The following is a 26,476-nucleotide window of genomic DNA, read 5'->3' on the forward strand; positions in this document are numbered from 1 at the left end:
CCCTGTGCACGAGCACGAATGCCCCCTGTTGCTGACTGGCTGGAATGATGTTGTCCAACTCATCTCGAACCACTGTGTTTATTTCCTTTTTACAGAGTCAGGGTTGTCTACGAACACAGTACGCACAGCTAGCGGACCATAAGGAGACAAAAAGTGTGTTGGATTGAAATCGTATACTGCACTTTTAATGCTATATAGGCTGAGGTTACTCCATGAGGCTGAAATAAGGTTTTTAAGAAACAATGGGGAAAAAACTGAACAGACTAATTATATCAGATTAAAAGCCTAATGAGAAGCATCATTTGGCAAGATCAAGATGTTGATGTTTATTCTTCTTCTCCTTCTCATAATACTGTTGTAATAATGTAATAAGATGTGGTTTACTTGGATTAATAATCAGGTTTCAAACTCCCATATTCCGCTCTGTAAATTTTATATAACTAAAATATGTTAGTAAGTTTTGGTGTTGGCCTTTAAGTTCTCATAGGTTCAAACGACAGTCAGGCGCTTGGAGTTTCAGGTGAATTTCTAGGAAGGAAAGAACATACCATTCCACTCCCTTGCCCTGGAACAAGATATCTTTGTTGGCTGAGTTTTTTTGCAGCATGTCTGATGTTTACATTTATTTTTGACATTCAAAATATAACAGTAGATCAATTAAATATAATAGATCGTTCAAATATAACAATAGATCAACTAACACACTGTACAATTAACCTAACGTAGCATTAGGCACAGATAACTAAATGCGCAGGAAGTGAGTATATATTTTTTTTTATTTTATTTTATTTTTTTTTTTTTGGTTTTACAATAAGGAATGAGAAAAAATTTTATGCCTTTTAGTATGTTGTTTACTCTGCTGTGGACTTTTCATTAACACTCAGTTCCTTTGGAACGTCTTTAAACTAGCCTACCTTTCTCTACCTGTATTACATATCATGGTCCGGCGCCCGTACTAAGCTCTGCCCATTGATGACTTTTGATTGGTTGCTGCTGCTCTCCCTTTGTTTATAATTGGTGGCTCAACATTCCTTTCGTCGTTGGTCCCGCCCGTCTCCCCGCCTGTGTGCTGCTCTGCTAAGCGCGAGGTCCGGTAACAGTAGCTTCAAAACTTTACCTTTGAGGGCGCTGCTTGTTCGGTTTGTTATGTGAACACAGTTCAGATTAAGTGTTATATCTTAAACAAAGCTGGAGTTTTATATGTCAGGACGAAATTTCGGAGTGTCCAGTTTTCGCCAGTTGACCTAAAGGACGACGGTGGGAACGTGAAAGTCACTGAAGGAGAGATACAGCTACAAGTGCCAAGAATCCTTGACTCAGGCAGGTAAGTCTAAGATATACAGCGAAGTTTTTTTCTCCTTTTTCACTTTCACATTCTTTCTGTTCAAACACTACAGCAATACTTTTATACCCTGTTTTAGGTGAAATAACAATGTATGGCAGTTGACCACATGCTACTGTTTTAACTTAAAATACGTAGGGCGGATTTAGGTATCATGGCACGGCAGGTGTGAAGGACACTATAGGAAACAAGTTTATTCCTGTTTTAACTGGTGCTTAGTAGGTGTTCTTTCTAAATGATAGTACTGTAAGTAGGCTAAAATACTTTAATACTGTACAGGCCCTATGACGTGAGTCCCATATGACTTATCACACCATCCCTTCCATCCCTTCTTACCTTATTGCTTTATAATACAGCCCTGTCCACCCTGTGGTTAAGTTAATGCCGATAGTTGTGGCAAAAACAATAAGACTGACTAAACTACAGTAGAGGAAGGGTTTGTGTGCAGTGGGCATTGTTCCAGCCTTAGGGGTTTCCAGTTGTTTTGGTTGTTACAGCCGGTTGACTTTGGCATATCCCACACCAGTCATTGAGCCACTTCAGTATATTAATGCTTTTTGCTTCTATAATTAGACACGATTTCTGCTAAGATTTTCCTTAGAATCCAAATAGTGACTGCAAACTTCCTCTCTCGTCTCACATGTTGTGGCCACTGTGAGTACGGGCTGAGTCATGACCCTGATGGGAAACGGTTTGTGAAAACAAATCTAGAGCTTGGAGGCAGCTTGTCAAGGCAATGCGTGCTTTCATAGGTGCAGAAGTGTCAGTGTTGATCTGTTACTGCTGCAGCAGCACTTCAGTTTGACAGACCTGCAGGAATGTGCTGTGTTGAGCTGAAGCTGGTATGAAGTCTGGCAGACCAGGCAAGCTTGTCTGGCATGGACAGGTCTGGAGTGCTTCATGGTACAATGGCCTGCAATTTTAGTACTGTACACTGTAATAATTGGAAAAGGGCAGAGGCTGATTTGAAGCTTGATAGACTGTTGTTTTTGTTTGTCTTACGTGTTATTTTGCTTTGCTTCATTTTAGTCCTATTAGACTTCTTGTTACCACACAAAGCACATTTTTAGGTTGAATGACAACATATTTTTAGATGTTGTCACTTCATTGTATTCCTGCTTCTCACGTCATTTCTTATATTTAGACAGGGCCGGTACTAGGATTTTCCCTATAATTCAAACACTGGCTGCAAACTTCCCTTCTTAGTACTTGTAGAGTAGAGAGGTTTTGGTGATTTCCCTGCTTAACACATCTATCTACTGCTAAGGTGAATCAGCCATCACCAAAAGGTGAGTCACTAAAGGGAATCACCAAAAATGTTTGGACTTTGGCCCTTCAGGACCAGAAAGGACACACCTCTTACCACTGACTACTCAGTTTCATTTAACTAGCTGTGTATTTATTGCTCAAAATCCTGCAAATCCCTTACGTTAATCTACGTATAGGGAGCAGTTAATAGGCTACTTGTAGCATCACACACTACAGTTTGGCTATATCACTGATTCCCAATCCTGATCCTGGAGTACCTCTGTACAATTTGCAGTTTTCTGTGCTCTAACATACCTGATCAAACTTAACAGCTCATTAACAAACCCTTCCTAAACTGAAGGGGGTGTTTTCGAGCAGGAAAAGCTAAAACGTGCAGGATGAGGGTACTTCAGGATCAGGGTTGGAAACCTGTGAGTTATAGAAAGGTTTAAAAGCTGTATAATGACAAAAATAATAATTAACTCATAACAAGAAATATGTGGTCAAAAAAGTTTTATTACACGCTTCTATAAACTAAGAATAGCTCAGGGAGTTTGCCTTGAAGTCCCTGTAGTTACTGAACAGTAAGCCTTAGTAATAAGCCTTAGTAATAAGCCTGGAATTTTAAGGTGGTTAATATTTCTGTAGTTTCTTCTAGACAACAGTGAAATCAGAAGGAAAGACAGAGCCTTAGCTAGCTTTAATAAACATCTCAATAAAGAGACACAATTTTCTCAGATATGGAGATAATAACACCCATGTTTATCTGCAACTCAACTCTCATTTATCCTTTATCTCTTCTGAATCTCGTGTCTCCTTTAGGGTAATACAATTTTTCCCAAGGAATTTTAGGAGAATCATCATCAAAGCCATCAAAGAGCAACATTTAGAAAGAGCAATACAATTTTCCTCTGGGTACACATCTACTGTATACCCTGAGGAATTCCATGAAGTGTGAAGCTCAATAGGATACGGGGCTTGGTCCTGTTTTATTACCTTGTCTTTTGCATGATTTGCATAACAAAATGACAATTAGTACATATTTATAATATGTTTTGAGCCAGTGTCTGTTGCCTGATTTCCATGCCATTGATCATTAATAGAATGTGTTAATTGCAGGTTTATGTGGTGAATTCACTGCAAAATAACAATAATTCAAAATGTGATTTATTGTAGGCCATATCGCATATCAGTTAATGCTTCATCAATCTTAACACTATGAGCACAGACGAATAATTGGTCAGTATTTCCCAAAATTGATATATAATCAATATATTGATTTATATTTCATGTGAACACTGGCTCATACGGGTATAACGATACACTCAGCCCGTGATTCAGTTCAGGGGACTGGGTTCACGATTCCGTATTCTCATGATATTTAGAGCAAAATTTGAGTAAAGAAAAATGATGACTGTAATCATGTTGTTGCACAGCTTATTAATGGAGTGCTGGAGAGAGTTTTGACTGGCGCTGGCTATTTGCCAATTTGGGTGTTCAGACAATGCAGTTGCATTAGATGACATAACTATCTAGTAACTAATAACTAATACCTGCCACATGCTTCATTATGCATATTGTAACAGTTTTACATTGCGATATCACAGTGTCATGATGCATTCTGACAGCCCATACTGCACTGAAATAGTGGTTCTTGATTAAAATGTGTCAGTTGGTTTCACACAAGTACTGTATTGTATTATTGCATATATAATATATTATCGCTGTCAGAACAACAAATGGTAAGTTGTGAAATCATGGCAATATTTAACCGTGTAGAACTGAAGTGTAGATCCATCTGTGGAACGTTCAGAAAATGTAATGAACCTGATGTTAAAAATGCCAAATTTGGGATTCCTCTGAACTTCGAGTTACCATCTTGTGCAGCCAGTGTTATGTCCTTATTTTTACAGAGTGGGAAGCATAACTGAACATTTACAGTACCATAATGTTAGAATTAGCTACATAGCAGACAAATGAACAAAACTCAGCGCTGCCCTCTACACATTAGAGCACTAAGTTAGAAGTTAGAACATTTTTGTTTCCATAAGCCCTGTAATGTTTAAATGAATGCATTTACTGCTTTCTTTTTATTTACAGTTACTTCCCTCAACCCAGCACCCCCAAAGCACATTTTGCTTGTAGCATCATATTATGACAGTTTACTCACTTTTGGTAATAATTCTATTATGTAATACATTTTATTTATATAGAAATGATGCACACATTTGGATCAAGTGAACTCAGTGCATCATTTTTTTCAGTGTACTTCCTCTGTGTGAATTTCTACAACCCATGGACAGCAATTGCAACCTTTACTCTCTTTCCAAATGAAGTGTCTCTTATGTGCTCTTCTATTACAGAATTAGATATTGTAGTGTACTCTTTAATGCTATAGTGCAGTGCTCTTGTGAATTATCTTGTAAAGGCATGTAGCAATAAAGCAATGACACACTAATGTTGTTAATGATTGACTACAATTACACTCAGGCTTACACTGGGTGTGTGTGTGTGTGAGTGTATGAGTGTGTGTGAGTGCGCAAACCGTGCAATGTGAAGTTACGTAACAGTAAAAGTTCTGACCACACCTGAATACCTCACATAATGTTCAACCATGCATATGCACTCACCACTACCTCTTTTCATGCCTTTTACCTATATCCACCCTTTTTCATTTGGCCTTAAGACTTAAAAGTGTTTTGGCTACTAAGGTATGACAAGCAGGGCTGCAAGTAGGATCACAATTTTAGTGAGACACATAGTAATAAAATTAACTGTCGCATATGTACACTACACCAACTGTCAGTTTATGTTCTCCTTTCTGTTTTTTCACCAGTTCATTGTTTCCTTTACACATCCATATTTTTATGCACCTTTTACTTTCATTTGTTCATTTCATATCCCTCCATTCTTCCATAAACTGCTACTACTGTTCCATAATCTGATTTGACTTCAGTTACATTGTTTATGTTCATTTAGTGTATTATTTAACTATTTGCTTAACCGTTTACTTTCTGCTGAAAATACATTGTGGAACCTGGAGACTAAATCAGTTCATATTTTCACATTGCTTTTAACGTTAATGACCTTATTGTAATTTATACTTTTTCAAAATGGTTTACCTTTGCATTTAATACATTTACCTGAAGAGAGAAACAGTGTCAATCACAGTCACCTGCATATTTTTTCTCTGGGTGAAGTGTATTCTCTCTCTCTCTAAACAGTAAGCTTTCTCATGTATATAGTATGTTATGAGTACACAAAAAAAAATCTGTAAAAAAGAATCCGACAGCAGGGGTGTATACAAAACAGTAATGCTGCCTTTTACTGTAGTTCATTAGTTTCACTAGTTCAGCTAGTTCTTCTGACATACAGTATTTTACCTCAATAATAACAGTAACGACCATTAAATAAAGGTGATTTGTTGTGAATTTACATTCTGTTTCTGTAAATTAACAACAGCAGCAGTGTTAAAATACAGCATATGTGTGGTTTATTTATGTGCATTTACAAATTTTACAGCGCTTTGATAGTGAAAATACGTTTTGTTACAGTGTAGGTAACACAATACAACAACTTTGCATTACCAGTAAGTTTTCAGTTTATGTTAGACCTCATCTAGTGTAGCCATCTAAAATGTTTTTAGCCTAAACCACAACTAGGCCATGGCATGCTGATTTAGTTAGCAGCGTTCTGAGAGGTCTAAATAAAACAAATTAAGGTCTTCATGGATGAAAAAAAATGCATCTCAAGTTTTGAAAACAAGCACATGTGTATTCGAGGACATTTGGACATCGAATTCAAAACTGACAGACTGCGATACAGCATAAAAGTTTTAATCTGAGCCAGGCTGATTTTCTGCATCAACCTGGCTCAGATTAGCAGTTCAAATGGCAGCAGAAACGCTCAGCTGGCTTGTGGCAGAGCACAAAAACTTAAGCAACAAGCTCACTATAAAAATGTGAAGCTTAAATAAATTATATGTAGGACCACAGCTGAAGGACTGGGAATGACAGTGAGTAATACAACACAGAGAATGTTTGTAATCATTTTATGTAGGTTTCATATTCATGCTCAATCTTTTTTGTTTCTGTTGTGTGCACTTTTTAGTTGCAGCGCTTAAAAGAAAAACCCAAAAATTCATTGTTGCTACTACCAAAGGAGTCCTTTCCCCCTTCCTCTTCCATCTTTTTCCATGAGTTCCCAGAGTGTTAAAAAAACAAAAACATCAGATTTGGTGTGAAGGTTCAACTATGTTAAAAGACACATCATTTTTTAGTTACAAAAAATTGTACTTGGTGGGAATAGGCCTTTATGGGGCCTGTGTTTTACATGTTAAAGGGGAATTCCACCAATTTTTCTAAATTTCAACATAATTCAATATTTAAAAGTTGTAAACAAAGTCATTTAGAGTGGTTTGATATGAAATGCTCTGTTCTAGAGAAGTGAATAAGTCAGAATTGTTCACAGTGGTGGTGATAGGAAACAGACATCTGAAGCCGTTAATATGTCTAAAAGCTCCCTCACAGAAAGTTACTACACAAAATGACTTCAAATACACTGACTGTTGTTTGTGTTTTACAATACTTTTGAGAGAAGAATTTGACCTACAGTGTATTTTTTAAAATCTATTAAGGGTGGAGAAGTACGTGCAGCATGTTGTGAGACAACACAGTTCCCAAAGAAAACTTTTTTTTTTTCAGATTTACCATCATTTTACCATCGTCAACATTATATATAAAAAGTTTTGCAGACATTGTGACCCCTGGTTCCTATCGCCATCATTGTCGATAAGTTTATTTACAGTGAAACATTTCACATCAAATCACTGTGAATGACTGTTTGCATCTCATTGATTGAGTTCCATAGAGATTTTGAATCATTAGAATTTCTCATTATGTGCCCTTATAAAGTCATATTCATATCATGGCTGTGTCACATGTTAGCCTATAGTATGTGTGTTGCATACCTGTACGTCAACAAGTTCAAGTTAGAGATAAATACAGCAGGCAGTCTATGGACAAGCCACAGATGTTGCACAGTCTTGGGATGCAAGCTTTTCTGCAATAGTACACTGCTGTATTATCAGGACATTGCTGCTTGCACATTGAATCTCATTATTACATGAAATAAAACCTTCTGAAACTACCAAGGTTGAGACCTTCTTCTGTTTACGGCTATGAGGGCTTTCAAATTCTTCTGCGTTCTGCGCTACACTTATCTTTCTTTTATACATTGACAGCTATTTCGAGTCACTATGACCTGCCATTTATTGCAATGTGAGTTTATAAGCAGTCTCCTGTATAAAACATTCCTGTGAAGTGTCTCTGCGTCAAACTCAAGCATTTTAGTTACAGTATAACAGTGCTATTCAGTGGGGGTGTCAAATATATAATCTGAAAGTGGCAATTCAACTGCATTGATTTTGCAATGTTGGAATCAGTTACAATATCTCCAGCTATTTGGAAATGTAAAAATAATAAAAAACCTTAATGTATTGTTTTTATTGTTTATATTCTGCCACTGTGTACATAGTTCTTCAAGTCATGTTTGTGTATTCAAATTGATTCATGGTAAGCTGAGTTTTCATAATGCAAATGCAGTAAAATGAATGAAATGCAGACATTTAAGTGCAGTATCCCAGTGTCACTTAAACATTCTGCTCTTCCAATACCTTGTCAAATATCAGTTTGATATATTGGTCAGATTCAAATATCTGTCCAGTGCTGTTATTTCTTCTTTTCAGAGATGGTCCCTATTTGGTATGAGTGCTATAAATTTGCTGAAACATTTTGTTGTGTGCTGTGATCTCATATCCTGTGTGTGCTGAATCAGGTGTGCATGGTCTGGCATGTTGTCATGGTGATGTCATGTTGCTAGACATTAGCACATGACAATATAATAATGCTATAATAATGTCTTTCTAGTGATGCATCACTTTGGGTGTGTGCACTGAAGAATATTAAGCTTTAAAGTTACTTGATTTAAATATACATTATAAGGTGGGCAAGAAGATGATATTATTATCATGATAAATTACATCACAATAAGCTTTTCTGAGACAGTACTGAGCTGCTGCGTGTTTTATTACAAAGGGAACATAATTAGTCTTGTTTAACTTGATTTAGTAAAGCAATATGTGAAACAGTGTATATAAATCGTTCTACTCAGTGTTTTTAAATGTGGCACTGCTGGGCCCTTTATTTTTATTTATAACCTTAGAAAAGCTAAATATTGTAATGCGTATATCATGTACTGTGCCTTCAAGTATTGCGATGCCTTATTTTTGTCATTTCTATCACTTTTATACATTAACACAACATCAACATCAAATGAAACACAATTTTGTCATTCAGTTTACTTTCTTTTGGCAAAACCTGGGTAATTGTGCTGTGTTTGGTATCACATGTGTATGTCAATTTGAATCACATCTGTAAATGTGAATATGAATTTGAATCACATTTGAATGTGAATTTGAATCACATTTGTGAATATGAATGTGAATTGAATCTCATTTGAGTGTGTGTGTATTTAAATCACATTTGGATCATTTTTCTCTGTGTGTTTATGTGTGAGTGTGCTCTGAATAACACACGCTCAGCTGCTTGTGATGTATTTGTCTTCAGTTATTCATAGCTCTGTTGAGGTAAAGCAACTCAAGTAACTGTAGACAAACGAGGCCCAGGTGACTTAGACAAATCATTGGTAGTGTCTGGACATTGCAAATGTTCCTCATTTAAAAAAATAGTATATTTTCTTTTTTTTCTGTGCCATCTCTGACTTTTGTGTATCATTGTTAGCCAACATTTAGATTTACTTGATGCACACACACACACACACACACACACACACACACACATCTTGTTTATATAACGTGTCCAGTCAATTTCACCTATTTAAAGTATGCTCCTCTGGAATAATCTCTATTTCAGTAAACATTATGGGGGTACTAATTCAGTTATGCCTGACGCATATTAAAGAAAGTCTTTTACATTATTATTGTAGCAAAGTTTTTAATGTATTATATTTATTCTTAAAGGTGCTTGAATTGCTGAATCAAATCACCAAACCAAATTGGTGTTTAGTGTGTTGAATTTTAAAAAATAATTTTTTTAATCGAAGCAAAAACCAATAAATCATGAATTGAATCGATTCGCTGTCAGCACAAAGATTTACGCCCCTAATAAATATTCAGCAAATGTGGAATGTAGGACAACGTCTACCTGGATTAGCATTAGAGGGAAATATAATCATTAATTTATTTCTATAAAGGCTTACAAGTGCAGTAAAATGAATAAAATATAGACATTTTAGGACAGTAGCCCATCTAATAAAATATTGAAATATTGGTCAAATCTGAACAACTGTCCAATGCCACTCAGTTTTCTTTCAAGCAATTATCTGCCGATACCAATATGATTCCAGAATCATTGTGCATCTGTACTTTTGATAGTAAGGTACTATTTTAAAATTCAATCAAATCAGTATTTAAGTCATCTGGCTTACTTGCCTTTTTCAGGTAATTATATCAAATAATTTCTTGACAGTACTGGCTACTGTTTGCAGAGCTCTGTAAATTTCTGTAGTTTTCATTTGACTAATTTCTTCTGTGCAGTTTATTTGGATGCGAAAGAAACCAGGGTCCTCTTGAAAACCAAAAATATTTGCACTCTGTCTGCAGCCTGTTAACTTGTCCATGTTGTTTAATATCCCCTTTTCAAATGCCCCTTAGAGAACAAACCACAACAAGGGACTAATCCCTGATCTGTGCCAACACTGAGCAATTTACGAACATTTTTTCTGACAAATGTGACTTTCTATAAAAGTTCCTGAAAAAATCCTGAAAATGTTTATTTTGCATCTCAAACAGCAAGGCCTAGAGGAGACACTGTAGTAAAGCAGGTGACATTTCAAAGTTGTAAACTGCTTATGAACTCGCCTGGCATGTTCCTTCGTGCAGAAAATTTGTTTGAAAGGAGTGCAGGACTCCGTCCAACCTGACGTGAGAGCATTAACTTTTCCTTCACGCACTCACTCTTAGAAACACACAACCCCAGAGGTATGTTTTTTTAATATGAGTTGGAACGTTTGGTGGGCACTGTGTTAATAGTTGAGAACGAGTGCATACATGAATTGTGTACAGATCTGAATGTACCCTCTGTCTGTATTAGATGTGTATGTGATTAGGAGAATAATAGAATAATAGAACACTGAGATGAGGGCAAAAGCCCTTTTCTGTATAGTTAAACAGGTTAAGCAGATGTTAAGCTTAGCATATAGGTACTTACATATTTATAATATATATAACTGTAGAATAGTTTTATGCACTCGGGAAAATTTGATTTAAAAAAAGCTATGTATATGGTATGTATAAGAAAAAAACAATATACAATAATATTGATGCACTAATCCAGTACTCTGCATCGGACTGGCACCAATACTGATTTAACAAGTCAGATATCGGCTGACACACATTCAGTACTGTCTCTGATGCTGCGTTCACGTTTGCGGTATACAGATGACATCTACCAGATGTTACATTGTTTTTTTTAATAAAGCTGCAATGCAAAATTCTGCCACTTTAAGTGGACTGCAGCGGTGTGTGAAACATTCCGTCAAGAGTTCGATAAACATCAAACAACACCTTCTGTTTTTATTAACAGACCAGAAGGCTCAATACATGTAATAATTGTGAACGATTACATTACAGGCAAGCTTCTTTGTTTAAGGAAATTAAATTAGCAAACATGAAAACTGGCTTTGTTGTTTCCTTATGTTGCAGTGCATCAGAATGAAAGTGCAGTGCAGGAACTTTCAGAACATAAGCTAACAAGACAAGCAGCGACATTCATGCTGGCTGATAACAAACATCTGCAATTATCAATTATACTTGATACAGCTGCTAGTAGAGTAATACTTGTAATATTTGCAGAGCTAAAGTTTCGAAGGGGTAGACATACAGTTTCTTTGAATGTTTAGATTCTACATCTTTATTGTTGAACTGAAAAGTTTAAACTGGAATAGTAACTGTTTATTTTGCTGTTGCATTGTCCAGAAGCATAACAACAATAACATTATTATTGAGTTTTTTTTTCTTGTAACACTTCATTCTTGTTTTTCATTCTTTTTAATTTTCATTTTTACTACTTATTTGCTGTGGTTACTGCCTTGTGTTAGACACAGTGAGGTATACAGAATTTGAATAAAAAGCACTGAGATTGGATCAGCAGTCCACATCGGCCGATACCCAGAGTTAAATTATCGGATTCAGTATCGGAAGAGAAAAACTGGGATCTGTGCATCACTACAGTGCAGTTAAAAGTATTTGCTCCTCACCCAATTTCTTCTGTTTTTGCTATTATGCCACATTTAAATGTTTCTGGTCACCCAACTAATTTTAATATAAGATAAAGTAACCCCCCCACCCCCACCCCAACTATTAACTGGTTGTTCTACCCTTGGCAGTAACAACAGCAATCAGACATTTGTGATGACTTGCAATAAGTCTTTTACACCTCTATGGAGAAATTTTGGCCCACTCTCTTTGCAGAATTGTTTTCATTTGTCTGCATTGGAGGGTTTTCGAGCGTGAGCTGCCCATTTAAAGTCTTGTCACAGCATCTCAATGGGATTCAAGTCAGGACTTTGACTCAGCCATTCCAGTACCTTTATTTTGTTTCTTTCAGAGCCATTCAGAGATGGACTTGCTTGTGTGCTTTGGATCATTGTCCTACTGCATAACCCAACTGCACTTACTGCTTTAGATCAAAAACTGACAGGCAGACATTCTCCTTCAAGATTTTCTGATAAAGAGCAGAAATCATGGTTCCATCAATTATGACAAGTTGTCCAGGTCTTGTAGAAGCGAAGCAGCCCCAGACTATCACTCTACCACCACCATGTTTGAATGTTGGTATGATGTTCTTATGGTGGAATGTGGTGTTTACGCAGGATGTAACAGGACCTGTGTCTTTCAGAAAGTTCCACCTCCCAAAAGTCTTGGGGGTCATCTAGATGTTTTTTGGCAAATGTGAAATGAGCCTTTGCGTTATTTTTAATCAGCAGTGATTTGCGCCTTGCAGCTCTCCCATAGATGCCATTTTTGTTCAGTGTCTTTCTTATTATGCAATCATGTACACTGGCCTTAACTGAGGCAAGTGAGGCCTGCAGTTCTTTAAATGTTTGTCTGGGTTCTTTTTTTGACCTCCTGGATGAGTCATTGATGTGCTCTTGGTGAAATGTTGGTAGGCTTGCCACTTCTAGGAAGGTTTACCACTGTTCCAAGTTTTCTCGATTTGTGGATAATGACTTTCACTCTGGTTTGCTTGAGTCCCAGAGCCTTTGCAATGGCTTTGTGACCCTTTCCAGACTGATAGAATGTGGCTTCATGTGCTGCTTTTTGAGACCTTCTAGTCTGCTTTGCAGTGTGAGATAGGCTTTCTTCAGTGATGTTCAACAGGTCCGGCATTAGTCATGTCTGGGTGTGGCTAGTGAAATTGAACCCAGTAGTCAATTAAATTTGATTAACTGGTTGATTTAGTAGTTACTTTTCCACATAGGGCCAGGTAGGGCTGAACAGCATTTTCCTTTAATAATTGAAATAATCATTTCAGCATTCAATCAGCATTTTATGTTTACTTATCTTTGTCTAATATTAAAAGTAGTTTGATGATTTGAAACATTCAAGTGTGATACATCTGCAGAAATAGAAGAAATTGGGAAGGGGCAAATACTTTAGTGTAGATGGGAAATACTTTTACACAGCACTGTATACTTAAAAATATACACTCACCAAGCACTATTAGGAACACTATACTAATACCAGTAGGGCCTCCTTCCCATCTTCCTCTCAAAACAGCCTTAGTTCTTCATGGCATGGATTCCACAAAATGTTGGGAACATTCCTGTAAGATTCAGGTCCATGTTGTCATGATCTTATTCCTGCAGATTTTTCAGGTGCATTTTTATGCTGCAGATCTCCTGTTTTACCGCATCCCAAATGTGTTCGTGAAACCAGTTTGAGATGACTTTTGCTTTGTGACATGGTGCATTATCATGCTGGTAGTAGCCATTAGAAGATGGGTAAAGTGTGGCCATGAAGGGATGCATATGGGAAAGAAACCAGGGTCCTCTTAAAAAACAAAAATATCTGTGCTCTGTCTGCAGGCTGTTAACTTGTCCATGTTGTTTAATATCCCCTTTTCAAAAGCCCCCGAGAGAATAAAAAAACACAACAAGGGACTAATCCCTTATCTGTGCCAACACTGAGCAATTTACGAACATTTTTTCTGACAAATGTGACTTTCTATAAAAGTTCCTGAAGAAATCCTGACAATGTTTATTTTGCAGCTAAAGCAGTGAGGCCTAGAAGACACACTGTAGTAAAGACATTTCAAAGTGTAAACTGCTTATGAACTCGTCTGGCATGCTTGCCACTTCTGGGGATGCATATGGTCAGCAACCATACTCAAACAGACTGTGGTATTTAAGTAATGATTGATTGGTATTAACTGGTCCAAAGGGTGCCAAGAAAACACCACCTCTGACACAAGGCAGGTTGGGTCCATGGATTCATGCTATTTGTGCCAAATTTTGACCCTACCACTTGTGTGCCTCAGCAGAAATCAAGAATCATTAGACTAGGGTCTAGGGTAGTTCTCAGCCCTGGTCCTAGTGTATCTCTGCTCTGCATTGTTTTGTGTTTCTTCTGCTGTAACACAATTTACACAGGCACTCATTAGTGCCTTAAACTCCATCATTGGAAAGTCCCAACTTTCACTTCTCAGTCTCATAACTACAGAACTTACATTTTACAGTTTGATAACAGTTACTGAATGATTCAGTTACTTCTGTCTGCAGGCCCCCTATTGGCCATTGCATAGATGCAATTGAAATTGACTCAGATGTTTTTAATTAATATAATCAAATAAAATATTTTCCCTATAACTTCATATCAGATATCAAGGACACTGTTGGCTCTGTGTGTGTGTGTGTGAAATATTGAGCTGCTAGCCAGCAGGGGTGAACGGGTAGGGGTGAGAACCTCCTGCTGTGAAAACAATTGACACCTCTCTCCACAAGTGAGACCCTGTCTGGATAAAACAGACAGCACAACTGCTACTTTCTTCATGTCAAAAGATCAAGCAGAACTGCCACTATAAAAAAACAGTTTAAACACAAAAAAAGACTTTTATTAATCATACACATTTTCATTGAAATATTAACATTATTGGAGAAAATAAAATGCATAAGTGACCCCCACAACAGGTAGAAATTGCATTTTTGGCTACAGTTAAAAGGGTTAAACTTCATGTTTATTATTTGGATATAATACAGAGGTTAATAAGCTGATTAGTTGGTGTGTTAGAGCAGTACAAATACAGAGCATATACAGGGCAGGGGGTACTCCAATGCCAAGATTGGGAACCATTGATTCAGGGCATTGTTTAACCAGCTCTAGTCCTGTTACTTGCCTGCATAACATACTTTCATGCTTTCTCTGCACAACACAGATTGAGAAGGACTGTATGGTTAGTTAATTATATGACTGAGGTGCAGAAAAACAAAAAGAGAAGAAATTGTCTAAGGCACTGAATCAGTCTATCACAATTGTCAATCAAGTTGGACAATTTAAATGTCCAAAAACATGATGTCCACAGCTTTAAGATGCACAGAAATAGTTGTGTTTGTTTCACAATCAGTTTCCTTTAACAAGTTTTCTTTTAATGTTTAATGTCCTGAATCAGCCCTGATATGTTGTGTGGCTGTAGAACATTTTATAGCAGTGCGTTTTATGCTTGTTAAACCTGTTATGCTGATAAAGCTGTGCAGCAGCCTTCCTTACACAGAATGGCTCCCCTTTAAGAAACGTGAGCAGGGGCTTAAAAGATTTTCATGTTGTAATTATATTAGTTACCTAAACAAAATGCTGTAGTAGCAGTAGCCTTCACATGGTTAAACTTAATCAGTGTTATTAGTTTGTCAAGAAGTAATGGTTAGGGGACTACCAGACAATGATATATTATACATGATATCACAAACCAAGAGTTAGGCCTTCAGTTTGGGCCATAAATATCAGAACCTGAGGAAAAAACACACTTCTATGATAATGCTGATTTCTGCTAACACCTCTATGGAGACTTACTGATATGTTAGTGCTAAGCTATTTACATACAACATTTTTTGGCCATTCCAGATTAAACACAGACATTTAAAGCTTGTAACAGACATTCCATGTTTTATTTGAAACTTGTAACAGGCATATTAGTATATATTTTACATTTTAGTAGTTTTACAGTGATTCAGTGAGGAACCCTGGCAAAAAAAGAGCTGCTCCTGTTTTAAGTTTATAACATCTGACTGAAATGCACTGGCAAGCTACCACTCATGCTCATACATAGTGATGTATCTTCCAGAAGGCCTAGAGTGATATTTGTTTCTCACAAAGTTGGTCCCGCTCAAAAAAAGTTTCATTTAATATTATCCAACTTTAAATCTCAAAGGGTACTCAAGAAAAATAACAAAAGGAAGGGGTTAGGAGAAGGTTGGAAAACCCTTGTATAAAGCATGAGAACAGGTTGATGCAGCTTTTACATACATGCATTGATTCTGACGTTGAGAGAGAGAACCGAAAGAGAAAGTTGTGTCTGTAGGTTTTCAGTCATGCAGGTCATTGAGTGTTCTAGCAGCAGTAAGTCAAGGAGACTTGCAAAGAAAGAGTTTAGTAGACAATGAAAGAGAAAGTTGTGGTATTCTGAACATTTCCTCCATTTGTGTGTATGTTTGTGGTTGAAAGTAGTTGGAGTGTAAAGAAGCTGTGTTTGAAATTGTAATGCTTTAGAGTGCAGACGAAAGGTTGTTTCAACAAAACTGTCAGGGAATCCGACAGCTGTTCCTAAAGAGCTTTCTTTACATTCTCAAATTCACATCAGGTTTAACTGAAGAACAGCCTCACTATGAGAGCTGTCTTGACATTTGTATCCTTTTCTTACTTCTGTCTTGTCCTCTCTCTCTAGCAGCTGCAGTGGTCATGGCAGTGTAGAATCTTTCTCATTGTGGCCTCAACGGTGACCAGATTGCAGTATGAACTCAGAACAGCAAAGCGCATCATCAGTGTTGGAGATGACATCAACAACTTCCCTCCTCCCTACATCTTCAAGTGCGACGTCACTGCCACTTCTTGAAGACAGCGATTCCTCAACTCAGGATGACAAACAGGCAAGATTCATTTTTCTCTACTGTAACTCTCTTTAGAGTATTCATCCACCACTGGCATTTACAGCGAGGATTGCCATATCCCTAATATGGTTTGGAAAATTCTGCACTTTTGGCCTGTTCTCAGCACCCTTTTGGGATGCTCCAGTTTATAGTTTAAAGGGCCCATATCATCAGAAAACTAATTTGCTCAGCAGGCCAGCCTATGAAAGTCGTTTTCTCTTACTGAGTGACTGACTGAGTGACTGGTCGAAGTGTTCCTGATACTCATTGTTGAAACGTGTAAGCCATTACACAAAACAAACATTAGGTGATGCTATACACCTATTTAAAGCAACATTGTTAACCCCAACCCCAGTGTAGGGCTAACATAAATAATGAAAGAAAGAAAAAGAGAAACACTTCATGGGTTTCATAAAAGCAACAAAAGCTCTTATAATGGATTTAATAATACAGTGGTGTATATTTGTTGAAGCTCAGGTTGCCAATTCTCACCTTACAGTATAAATAGTTATTTTTTTAGTTTTTTAAGGCATTTTGCTGTGTTCCTCAGTGCCACCACTCCAAAAAAAACATCCATACCTAGGATACATTCGTGTCTGCAGCCGTCACTTTGCCAAGACCGATTTTTGTAAGACTCGGTATAGGTGCTGTACTCTGCTGTTTCCTTTGGAATACCTTTTTAAGTTTTCTGGCTTTAAGAAAAACTATGAAAAGAAAGATAACTATCATATAGCAAAACATAAACATTCAAGAGGCTGAAGTCAGCCTCTCAGTCAAATATTCTTTCAACCTTAAATGATACAGCAGTCTTTCACAGATCTGACACTGCCTAAGGGCCTCTTTTTGCTAGTTGCCAATAATCTATGCCCACTACTGAAATGTTCTGCTATCGAACTGCTGTGTACCCAGTCTAGCTCTATTGTCTGTTCTGTACGTAGTCTACCTGCTATTTTTTTTATTTATTGTTGTTTTTGATTTGTTATTTTTGTTTGATTGCTTTTAATTAATTCATTCATGTACTAATTTTACTTACTTAATTACTTAATTTCTTACATAGTTGTTTGTTTTATGTGTGTTTGCTTAATTAAAAATGATTCATCAGGTGTCATTTAAGGTGGAACAGAATATTTGAATGGTGGTTCTGTAAGGTGGATGGAGCTTATAAGGTGGCCACTGAGTGGAAACCAAGCTCTTTATTAGGTCCATTTTATCAGCTCCACTTACAATATTGGTGCGCTTTGAACTTCTGCAATTACAGACTATAGTCCATCTGATTCTCAGCTTACTTTGTAAGCCCACTTTAACCCTGTTCTTCAGTGTTCAGGGCCACCACAGAGCAGGTATTACTTGGGTGGTGGATCATTCTCAGCATTGCAGTGACACGTCAAAATGAATCAGTTACTCTGTTCTGAATGGATGTTTTGAAACTCAGGGTTCGCACAGGATGTTGTGCAGGCTATTGGTATCAGGAATGTTTATATATTTGGTGTGAATTGTAAACTCATTTGCAAAATATGTTCAGTTTCACTCACTTCACTAATTTTCACTCATTAGTTTTACTTACTAATGTCCTAAAAAATAAAATTGAAGTAGGTTGTAATGCCAAAAAGTTTGAATATCACTCTCTCTCACTATCTTAAATGCCTTCCCAGACAGTATTGACACAAACGCAAAACGCAAAACTTGTTTGTTTTAAAGCTTTCATTTCCTGCTGTTAATTTTAGCACTTCCTCAGTTTATACCCTAGACTGAAACCCATATAATACATAATATTGTATGCAGAAGGGGTAGAGTAAGTGTAGTGAAGTGTAAAATTTGTAATGAAATCAAACAACATTGCCAGGGCCATAACATCTAACCATCTGACAGAGGAGAATCAGGAATGGTTTAGCCAGCCAATGTTATTAAGTATAATTCAGCTGGTATTCGCTCTCCGAATTTCCTTGCTAAGGTGAAATGAAATTAATGTTGTTCTCTTTATTATTGCCAGATGTTCTTTTCTGTTTCTTGGTTTTTGGGACTCAAGACCGAAATGCAGAACAATGGGTGTTTCCAATAAAGTGGAGGGTGATTGTTGTTGTTTAACAGCTCTCCTGGTTGTTGCTCTTACAGCAGGATGGCTGGGAGGTGGTTAAAGACTTGCAGGAAGCCACAAGCAACGTGCAGAAACCAGGCAAGCAAGAGGGCTTCCTGCTCAAGAAAAGGAAATGGCCAATGAAAGGCTGGCACAAGGTGACACCAATATGTCTGACCTAAAAAAAACCCAGAGTTTTTAAGTAGCTACATTGAGAAAAAAAAATCTAACAAATGTATTGATATCTAGAGCTCATAGAAGGAGGCTAACTATTTGCACAAATCATCTTTCTGTCAGTTGTAATGAGAACATTAAACACAGTATTTTCTTGTTATTCTCTCAGTGTATGGCTGATTACAGAAGATTTAGCAGGGTTTCTGGTCTGTTTCTAAATACATACTTTTGAAAAGAAAACAGACAGTCCTCTCTTTCTGAATTATTCTTGCTCTGTTTCTTGTTTGGCAGAGATACTTTCTTCTGGAGAAGGGCATTCTAATGTATGCCAAAACATTAGCAGATGTGAGTACACACATAACACATAAACACACTTAAACACAAACAGTTGTATGAAAATTTTTAGGCATCTCTGGCCAAATCACACATTTTTTTGATTATTGAGGTGAAAAGAAATAAACACAATCATTTTGAAAAATATCATTTTTAATCATTTACAATTACTTAATATTTGATTAGACACAAAAAAGTAATTGTGGCATGTATAAATGTTTGGACACCCACTTAATTAGCTCACCCTTAATTGACAGGCCTGGTTAGGCAGGTTAAGAACTGTCATCAGGCATTATGATGATAATTCCAGAGTGTTATGCTGGGCATCCGAAGATGATACTAATTGACGCCTACAAAGCAAGAGAAGGCTAAAAAAAGATATCACAGCACTTCCAGCTTGAAATTTCCACTGTCTGAAATGGCATAGAGAAATGGCAGTTAAGGGGAACTGTGTAAGTCATGACAGCAAAATACATGCAGAAAGGTTTAGCTGATACAGGAATGGTGGTGCACCATCCTACGGTGCAGCATTGCTTGCACAAACAGGATCTGCACAAAAGAGTCACCAGAGGAAAACCTGTGACCTCATTACAAAGGTCAACAAAGCACAAAAATGACCAGAGACTTTCTGGAAATAAGTGCTATGAACTGTTGAAATAATAATGGAAATCTTTGGCCAGAGTTTTGCATACAACTGTTCATATTATGAATTTTATACTTTAGGGGGGTTGCTTATGTCAAGTCTTTAACTGTTTTAATTGCAGACCTATTATTTAGTAACTGCTATGAACCTAATATGTTGTTATAGGAGTGAATAATTGAATTGTGGGCCCACATTGAAGCCCTTTGTTTTTAAAGGATTAAAGACACTTTCTTTGTGTGTAGTTGAAGAAAGGGAAGCTGCGTGGCCGCATTGATATTGGCCTTTCCGTTATGTCCATCAAGAAGAAGGCCATGTGCATCGATCTGGACGCAGAAGACAGCATCTACCACTTAAAGGTGGATACATACAGACATCACATATATAGTCCCTCAAACAATTCTTGTGCACATCACACACTCGCTCCTAATCACACACAAACCTAAATGCACTAATATACATAATGCCATGTATTTCTTTGACATACTGTATGTAAAGGAGCAATAAGCTATGTTTACGAGTGAAAAAAAGGAAATGCTTTATATAAAAGTGGTATGTCTTTGTCTTTAAGTTTCTTTTATAACATAGACTCACCTGAGAAGAAGACCTAAACTACTTTGTGGAATTGTATGAATCATGTTATTATTTTAATGATGCACGTGTCTACACATGAGCAATGCCATGTTTAGATCATGTAACAACAGCCAGGCAAACTCGCTGTAAAAGAAAAAGATTTGCATGCTGCTCAGTTAAAGCTGCTATTGCTTTTGTTTTTTCAGTGCAGTACCAGACAGATGAGATGTGTGTTGCTAAATACTGAATATAAAAAATTATCATGGAGGATGATCACGACTCTTTACAAGCAAAAAAGACCAAGGAGTTGCCAGCAAGTAATGTTAGACTGTGTAAAAACGCAAAAGAAAATGAAGGAAGAAAACTAAGTGACTAGCATCAGTAAAGAAGCATGGTAAACATTGGCTTCATTGGTTTACCAGTTGGAAAGCCCTTATGAAGGACAGAGTAAGTGCCCCCAAAGTTAGGTAGAGTCAAAATTACCAAAAAAGTTACGCTGTATATTTTTTCAAAAGTATAAATATGCAGCAAAGTAATATATCGTTGCTGCTGCATACAGAGTGAATACTTTGAATTGCTTAAAAAACAGAAGCCCTTCATGATTTTCTATTCTTGGTCATCAAAAGGAAGAGTAAATAAGCCATGTTGCTGTCAGTCTGACATTTTGTCAGTTAACATCAGCTTCAACTGCAAGTGATAACAAAGATTGGGAATAATGTACATTTGAAGTGAAAAGGAGTTCGATCTCAAACAAACATTACATAATGCTGGCATTTGGTAGCTGTCATCTGTGGACAGATAACTGCTACTGTATAACCTGGTTATGACAACACCTGTGTCAGTTATTCACTACAGAGTATCAAAAAAGAAACATTTCTTTTAGTTACCAGTAACTTACCTTAAATTCAGACTTTTTTGAGCAACACTGATAACACAGTAGTTCTTCATTTTAATAACTGTATATTATTAAATATGAGTTAGAGCTGGGCGATATGGCAAAAATGTAATATCACAATACTTCAAGATGTTTTAACGATACAGAGTATGTCAAAACATTTTTTTTTTCTGACATCTGATAATTTGAAATAAGTAAGTTGTGACACATTAAAAAGAATCTACCAAAAACTATCAATACAATGATTTATATTCAACATACTGTGCTGCATTAGATCCATTTAAACAGGGCAAATTATGCTCTCTTTGCAATTAGACATGCAGTTGTGAAGTGTTTAAGCAGGGCTGAAAGATTAATCTTTTTTAGTCAAAATCGCAATTTGAAAGAGCGCAATTTTTACATCACAAGACTTGCTATTTTGATTATAGCCTACATAATAGTCAGAAGTAATGTGTTCTGACATCATAACCACAACTAACTGGTATTCTGGTGCTCTAAAAGTGGATATGTTGGGGTTCTTCTATGATAAAGACCTGAATCTAATATTAGTTTTATAGTTATTACAAATAATCCATAGTAGTTTATTTCAAGTGGGTTTTTAGGCCAGCTAAGGGTCCAAATATTGTCAAGTATCACTTTAACCCAGTATTCATGTGTGTGAGTGTGTATGTGACTTGTAAAACACACACACACACACGCACAAACTAAGAACACGTGTTTTGGTAGGTGAAGTCACGGGATCTGTTTGATGAATGGGTGCGGCAGCTGCGGAATCATCGAGTGTTCCGTCAGAACGAGATTGTAATGGACCCTCAGGAGCGTCAGCAGCACTCAGACTCCACCTCCATCCGCCGGGTATTTACTACATCATTAGCCAATCACTGTGCTGCTGCAAGATCATTGCCTGATCACAGCCTTTTAGGGCTACTTGAAAAAGCTGCTATGTAATAATAATTTAAATTAGCCAGCTACATATTTACAGTTTGGCTTGGTTATAGGCTTAGGCTTCTCTCTCTCTCTTTTTCTCCCTCTCTCGCTCTCTGTCTCCAGCGAGCTACTCTCTCGAAGCAGCCATCTCTCTTGTTGAAGAACAGTTGGCTACAGAGCTCTGAAGATATGAAGAAATGCTGTAGAGGTGGGACCACACACACCTGCACATGCAAGTTTTTTAATCAGAATACAGGGTCATACATATGCACCTACTGCTGAATGCAAAAGTTACAGCACCCCTGGTCAAATGACACATTTTTATGATTTTCTAAGTGAAAATATGTTAAGACATCCTCTACTTAAATATGTATTTTTAAGGCACAATTTCTTTTTGCAAAACATCAAATATAAAATGTGCCATAACTTGCACAGGACACATTTTTTCCCCAATGTGTTAATTTCAGTAAATAGACAGTGACTGTACATTTAAAAAGAAAAAGCAAGTTTTCAAATCACACAAGTTGTCTTTTTTTTAGGTAACATTATCATCAATGCTGTCCTCAACAAGTTTCAAGTGTGAAAATATAATCTAATACTACTAATAATAATTAGACCAATCAGAAGCAATCGAATACATTCATGCTGTGTACATTACAACACAGTTTACTAACTAACATGTTCAGCATTCAAGCCTTAAGCAAGAAGAAGTGGATATGCTAGTCACGGCCAAAGAAATGGGCCATTTATAGAAAATAATCACAATTTACATCTCACCTATAATATTAGTCAGAAAAATCACAATTAGATATTTTCCTCAAATCGTTCAAGTTTGTTACTGTTACTGAACTTAAGCCTAATCTTAACCTCAACAATGAAAAAAAGTTATATTCTTTCAGTTTTAAATGAAACATTTACACTCACAAAGAACTTTATAAGGTCAGGAGCATTTCAGTAGCCCTACTACTGTAAGTCACACCTACACATAGGTACCAAATAGTGTTCTTTGTATGATGCTAAAAACATTTTTAAACAGTTTAATGAACTTGCACATAACGTAAATGTTCTAAGAATAGCCCAGAACTTGGTGTAGAACCTTTACATTATATGAAGGTTCTTTAAAACTTCAATAAGTTCTTCACACTCACGCATCTCTTTTTCAAATGTTCTTTAGAGAACCAAAAGCAGTTCTTCTATGGCATTGCTCCCCACAAAGAACCCTTTGTGGCACATTTAGTAGTCAGTGTAGTCAGGATATTTTTGTTCTGGAAATGTGCAAAACAAACACACATGTAATCCTTACTGCACCTCTCACTTGTTTCTTAAACTCTTTTTGGTTTGCTTTGATAGATCTATCAGAGTGTGAGTTGTCTCTGCTGGAGCTGAATCTGCTGCTGAAGAATATGGAGGTCTTACATCGTACTTTCTCTGCCCCTGCCATAAACACGCTACAGGTTGTGTGCTTGTGTATCTGCCTCTTAGTGTGTGTCTTTTTTTAACAGTGAGCATACGGTATACCTAATTTCATGTGTGCCTTATATCACAGAGTGAAGGTTCTAAGAAGGACAAGAAAGGACCCAAGAGGTGGAAGTCTAAAAGTCACAGGAAACATGGCAAAAGCACACTGCAGGTAAAAAATACACTCGTCCTTTCACTATCATTACAATTAAATACATAGAGTTCACTGGAAAGAAGTTTATTTAATTTACTTTAAATGTGTACATTATTTCTACATAAGTGAAATATATTACATTATCAGAATTTTGTCTTTCTGTTTACTTTTGGCACTGCTTTGTGTTATATATTTTGTGCAGAAATAACACACATATGATTAAGCTCTTCCTAATTGCCAAACCAACACAAAGTTAATGTTCACTGAGTGAGTAGTCATTCTACACATGCACAAATATGGTGTTGCTGTCTTTCTCTCTCAGGCTTCTGGCTCTAAGTCATCTCGCCTGCATGTTTCAAACCCAAATCTGACCTATTCAGAGCCAAATAGCACAGATCCCCACCTAGAAACCCCAGACTCGCCCACTGATGCTTCACAGCTACAAGAGAACTTCTGCAGACTGGCCAACACCAGTGAGTTCCTCTAAACATTGAGATTTTTCACTCTTTCACTGAACACAGAAGATATTGAATATTGAATCATATCTCGTAGGGATGTAAATGATGAACCAATTAACAGGTAACCTTTAAATAATACTATTGGTTAGGGGTGCGGGAAAAAATCGATTCTTAGAAGCATCGCAATGCAGACGTGAACGATTCTGAATCGATTCACAAATGTCAAAAATCCACTTTCTAAATGTTTAATTTATAACGTAATGTTGACGGAACGCAAAGGGCGGAACTTGGAAGTGGGTAAGTGCAACGCCCGGACATTCTGTGACGGCACATAACAAAAACACTACTGGATGAGCGAGAAATCCGACCGGCTCCCTGTACATTAAAAGCCAAGTTAGGTCAGGAGTCACAACACGAATGTTAACATTTTGTCCTTTCAACAAAAATCAAACCACCTTGGGAGCCACAACATTTAATGTCCAGTATGTGATAATCTCCTAGTTTAGGCTAAAAAATATAAATGAAAACGCGGACTTACTCTGCTCTGCTTTAAGCTTTAGCCATAGCCGCTTTTCTTCCAACTCCGCCAGAAAACTTTTCCTCAAAAGTAGATCAGCTTATTGTAAAATGTTTATTGTCTAAGCGTTCGACTGTTTTACGAGGCTGAAGTAACTTCTTACTCTCCAGCTTCTTGTTCGAATTTTCCCGCTTCACCTTAAATTCTGACTGAGGCGCCGAAGGTATATGCGGCACCATTTAAGGTGGAACGAGAAAATTAGAAAGAGAAGCGAGTTCATCTTCACAACTTTTTAGTGTTCGACAGTCTCTCGTTGCAGATTTAACGTACCAGGAAACCAACTGTGCTGCTTATAAATGCGGATAAGTCCATTTATCTCCAAATGTTCGTCTGTCTTTCTCTTTTCCTTTGTCGTTCGCTACTAGCTCGGCGAAACCTCGTTGCTATGTGACCCTGCAGTCTGCACGCAAATACTTTGCTTTAAAACTACCAAGTCCTCAGACAGTGAGAAAATAGAAATCCTGTATAGAAAAAAAAGATGCATCGATAATCGCTCTATAATCGCATCGCAGCCCTCTGAATCGTAATCGAATCGAATCGTGAGATGCCTAGAGATTCCCACCCCTACTATTGGTTAAAAAATGTTAGTTCATATGATTTCATTTCACTGAGTAGGTGGGTTCATCATTCAAGTCAAGAAACATTTGTACATTTGTATGTAAGTGTAGACATGAGGGCGCAATAGGCAATGAGTTTCACTAGATAAGCCTACTAAAAAATTAAGCTCACAGCTAAAAATAGTGTTCAGGGCCACTTTTCGAGAGCACGAAAGCACAACTGCGCTCATGTACCGTATGCAAACATCAGCAAGAGATAAGACACACAGCTATTTCGTTCATGTTCTCAGAGAGAAAGTGTGATGCACGGAGGTATGAGGAAATTGGTGTGCAAAATTATAGAGAGGTTTATTACTTGGGCTAGTAATGAGCGGTAAATATAACTTTATAACTTGAGAATATAGAACTTTCAACAGCCCATCATTGTATGTTCCAGTTATTTTGTCAACTTTTGGTCAGATAAATATGACACAAATTGGCACGTGGCAGAACAAGGATAAAGGACCTTGAAAAGATCTTCAAATGCAAATTTGTCTCCACAAATAATGATCAGAATTGTCCAGGCTGTGGTCGTCTCTGCAGTTCTTTATGGATGCAAAGGCTGGACAATAAACAAGTGAGACAGGAAAAATATTTATGCCTTTAAACTTTGCTGTTAGCAAAGAAGACAAAAAAATCGACAAATCTTTGACAAAATCAAGTCTCACTTCTCACTTGAAACCCGGATAACCACACTGAAGATCTTATTTTGGACATATTCTGAGAACAACCAATTTGTTGGAAATAAACATTATGCTTGGAGCTGGAATCAACTTGACAACACATATAATGTTAATAATAATATATAGC

At 37.0% G+C, this 26,476-nt stretch overlaps 1 protein-coding gene across 3 annotated transcripts in view; it reads left to right on the forward strand.

The window, feature by feature from the left end:
• The first annotated feature begins 1,054 nt into the window (after nt 1–1,054).
• osbpl3a (oxysterol binding protein-like 3a) overlaps nt 1,055–26,476 on the forward strand; it is a 36,712-nt gene continuing 11,290 nt past the window's right edge. Inside the window, exons 1-10 of one of the 3 annotated variants that reach the window (XM_036566982.1) lie at nt 1,055–1,324; nt 16,606–16,807; nt 18,920–19,039; nt 19,347–19,400; nt 20,274–20,387; nt 22,223–22,351; nt 22,547–22,631; nt 23,774–23,877; nt 23,970–24,053; nt 24,358–24,508. In XM_036566982.1, the coding sequence (XP_036422875.1) occupies nt 16,673–16,807; nt 18,920–19,039; nt 19,347–19,400; nt 20,274–20,387; nt 22,223–22,351; nt 22,547–22,631; nt 23,774–23,877; nt 23,970–24,053; nt 24,358–24,508 (976 nt within the window). In that variant the 5' untranslated portion in view covers nt 1,055–1,324; nt 16,606–16,672. The remainder of the gene's footprint in view (nt 1,325–16,605; nt 16,808–18,919; nt 19,040–19,346; nt 19,401–20,273; nt 20,388–22,222; nt 22,352–22,546; nt 22,632–23,773; nt 23,878–23,969; nt 24,054–24,357; nt 24,509–26,476) is intronic. The other 2 variants (XM_036566983.1, XM_036566984.1) reach the window with 2 other exon arrangements.

Source organism: Colossoma macropomum, unplaced genomic scaffold, assembly GCF_904425465.1.
Source record: "Colossoma macropomum unplaced genomic scaffold, Colossoma_macropomum, whole genome shotgun sequence".
NCBI lineage: Eukaryota > Metazoa > Chordata > Actinopteri > Characiformes > Serrasalmidae > Colossoma > Colossoma macropomum.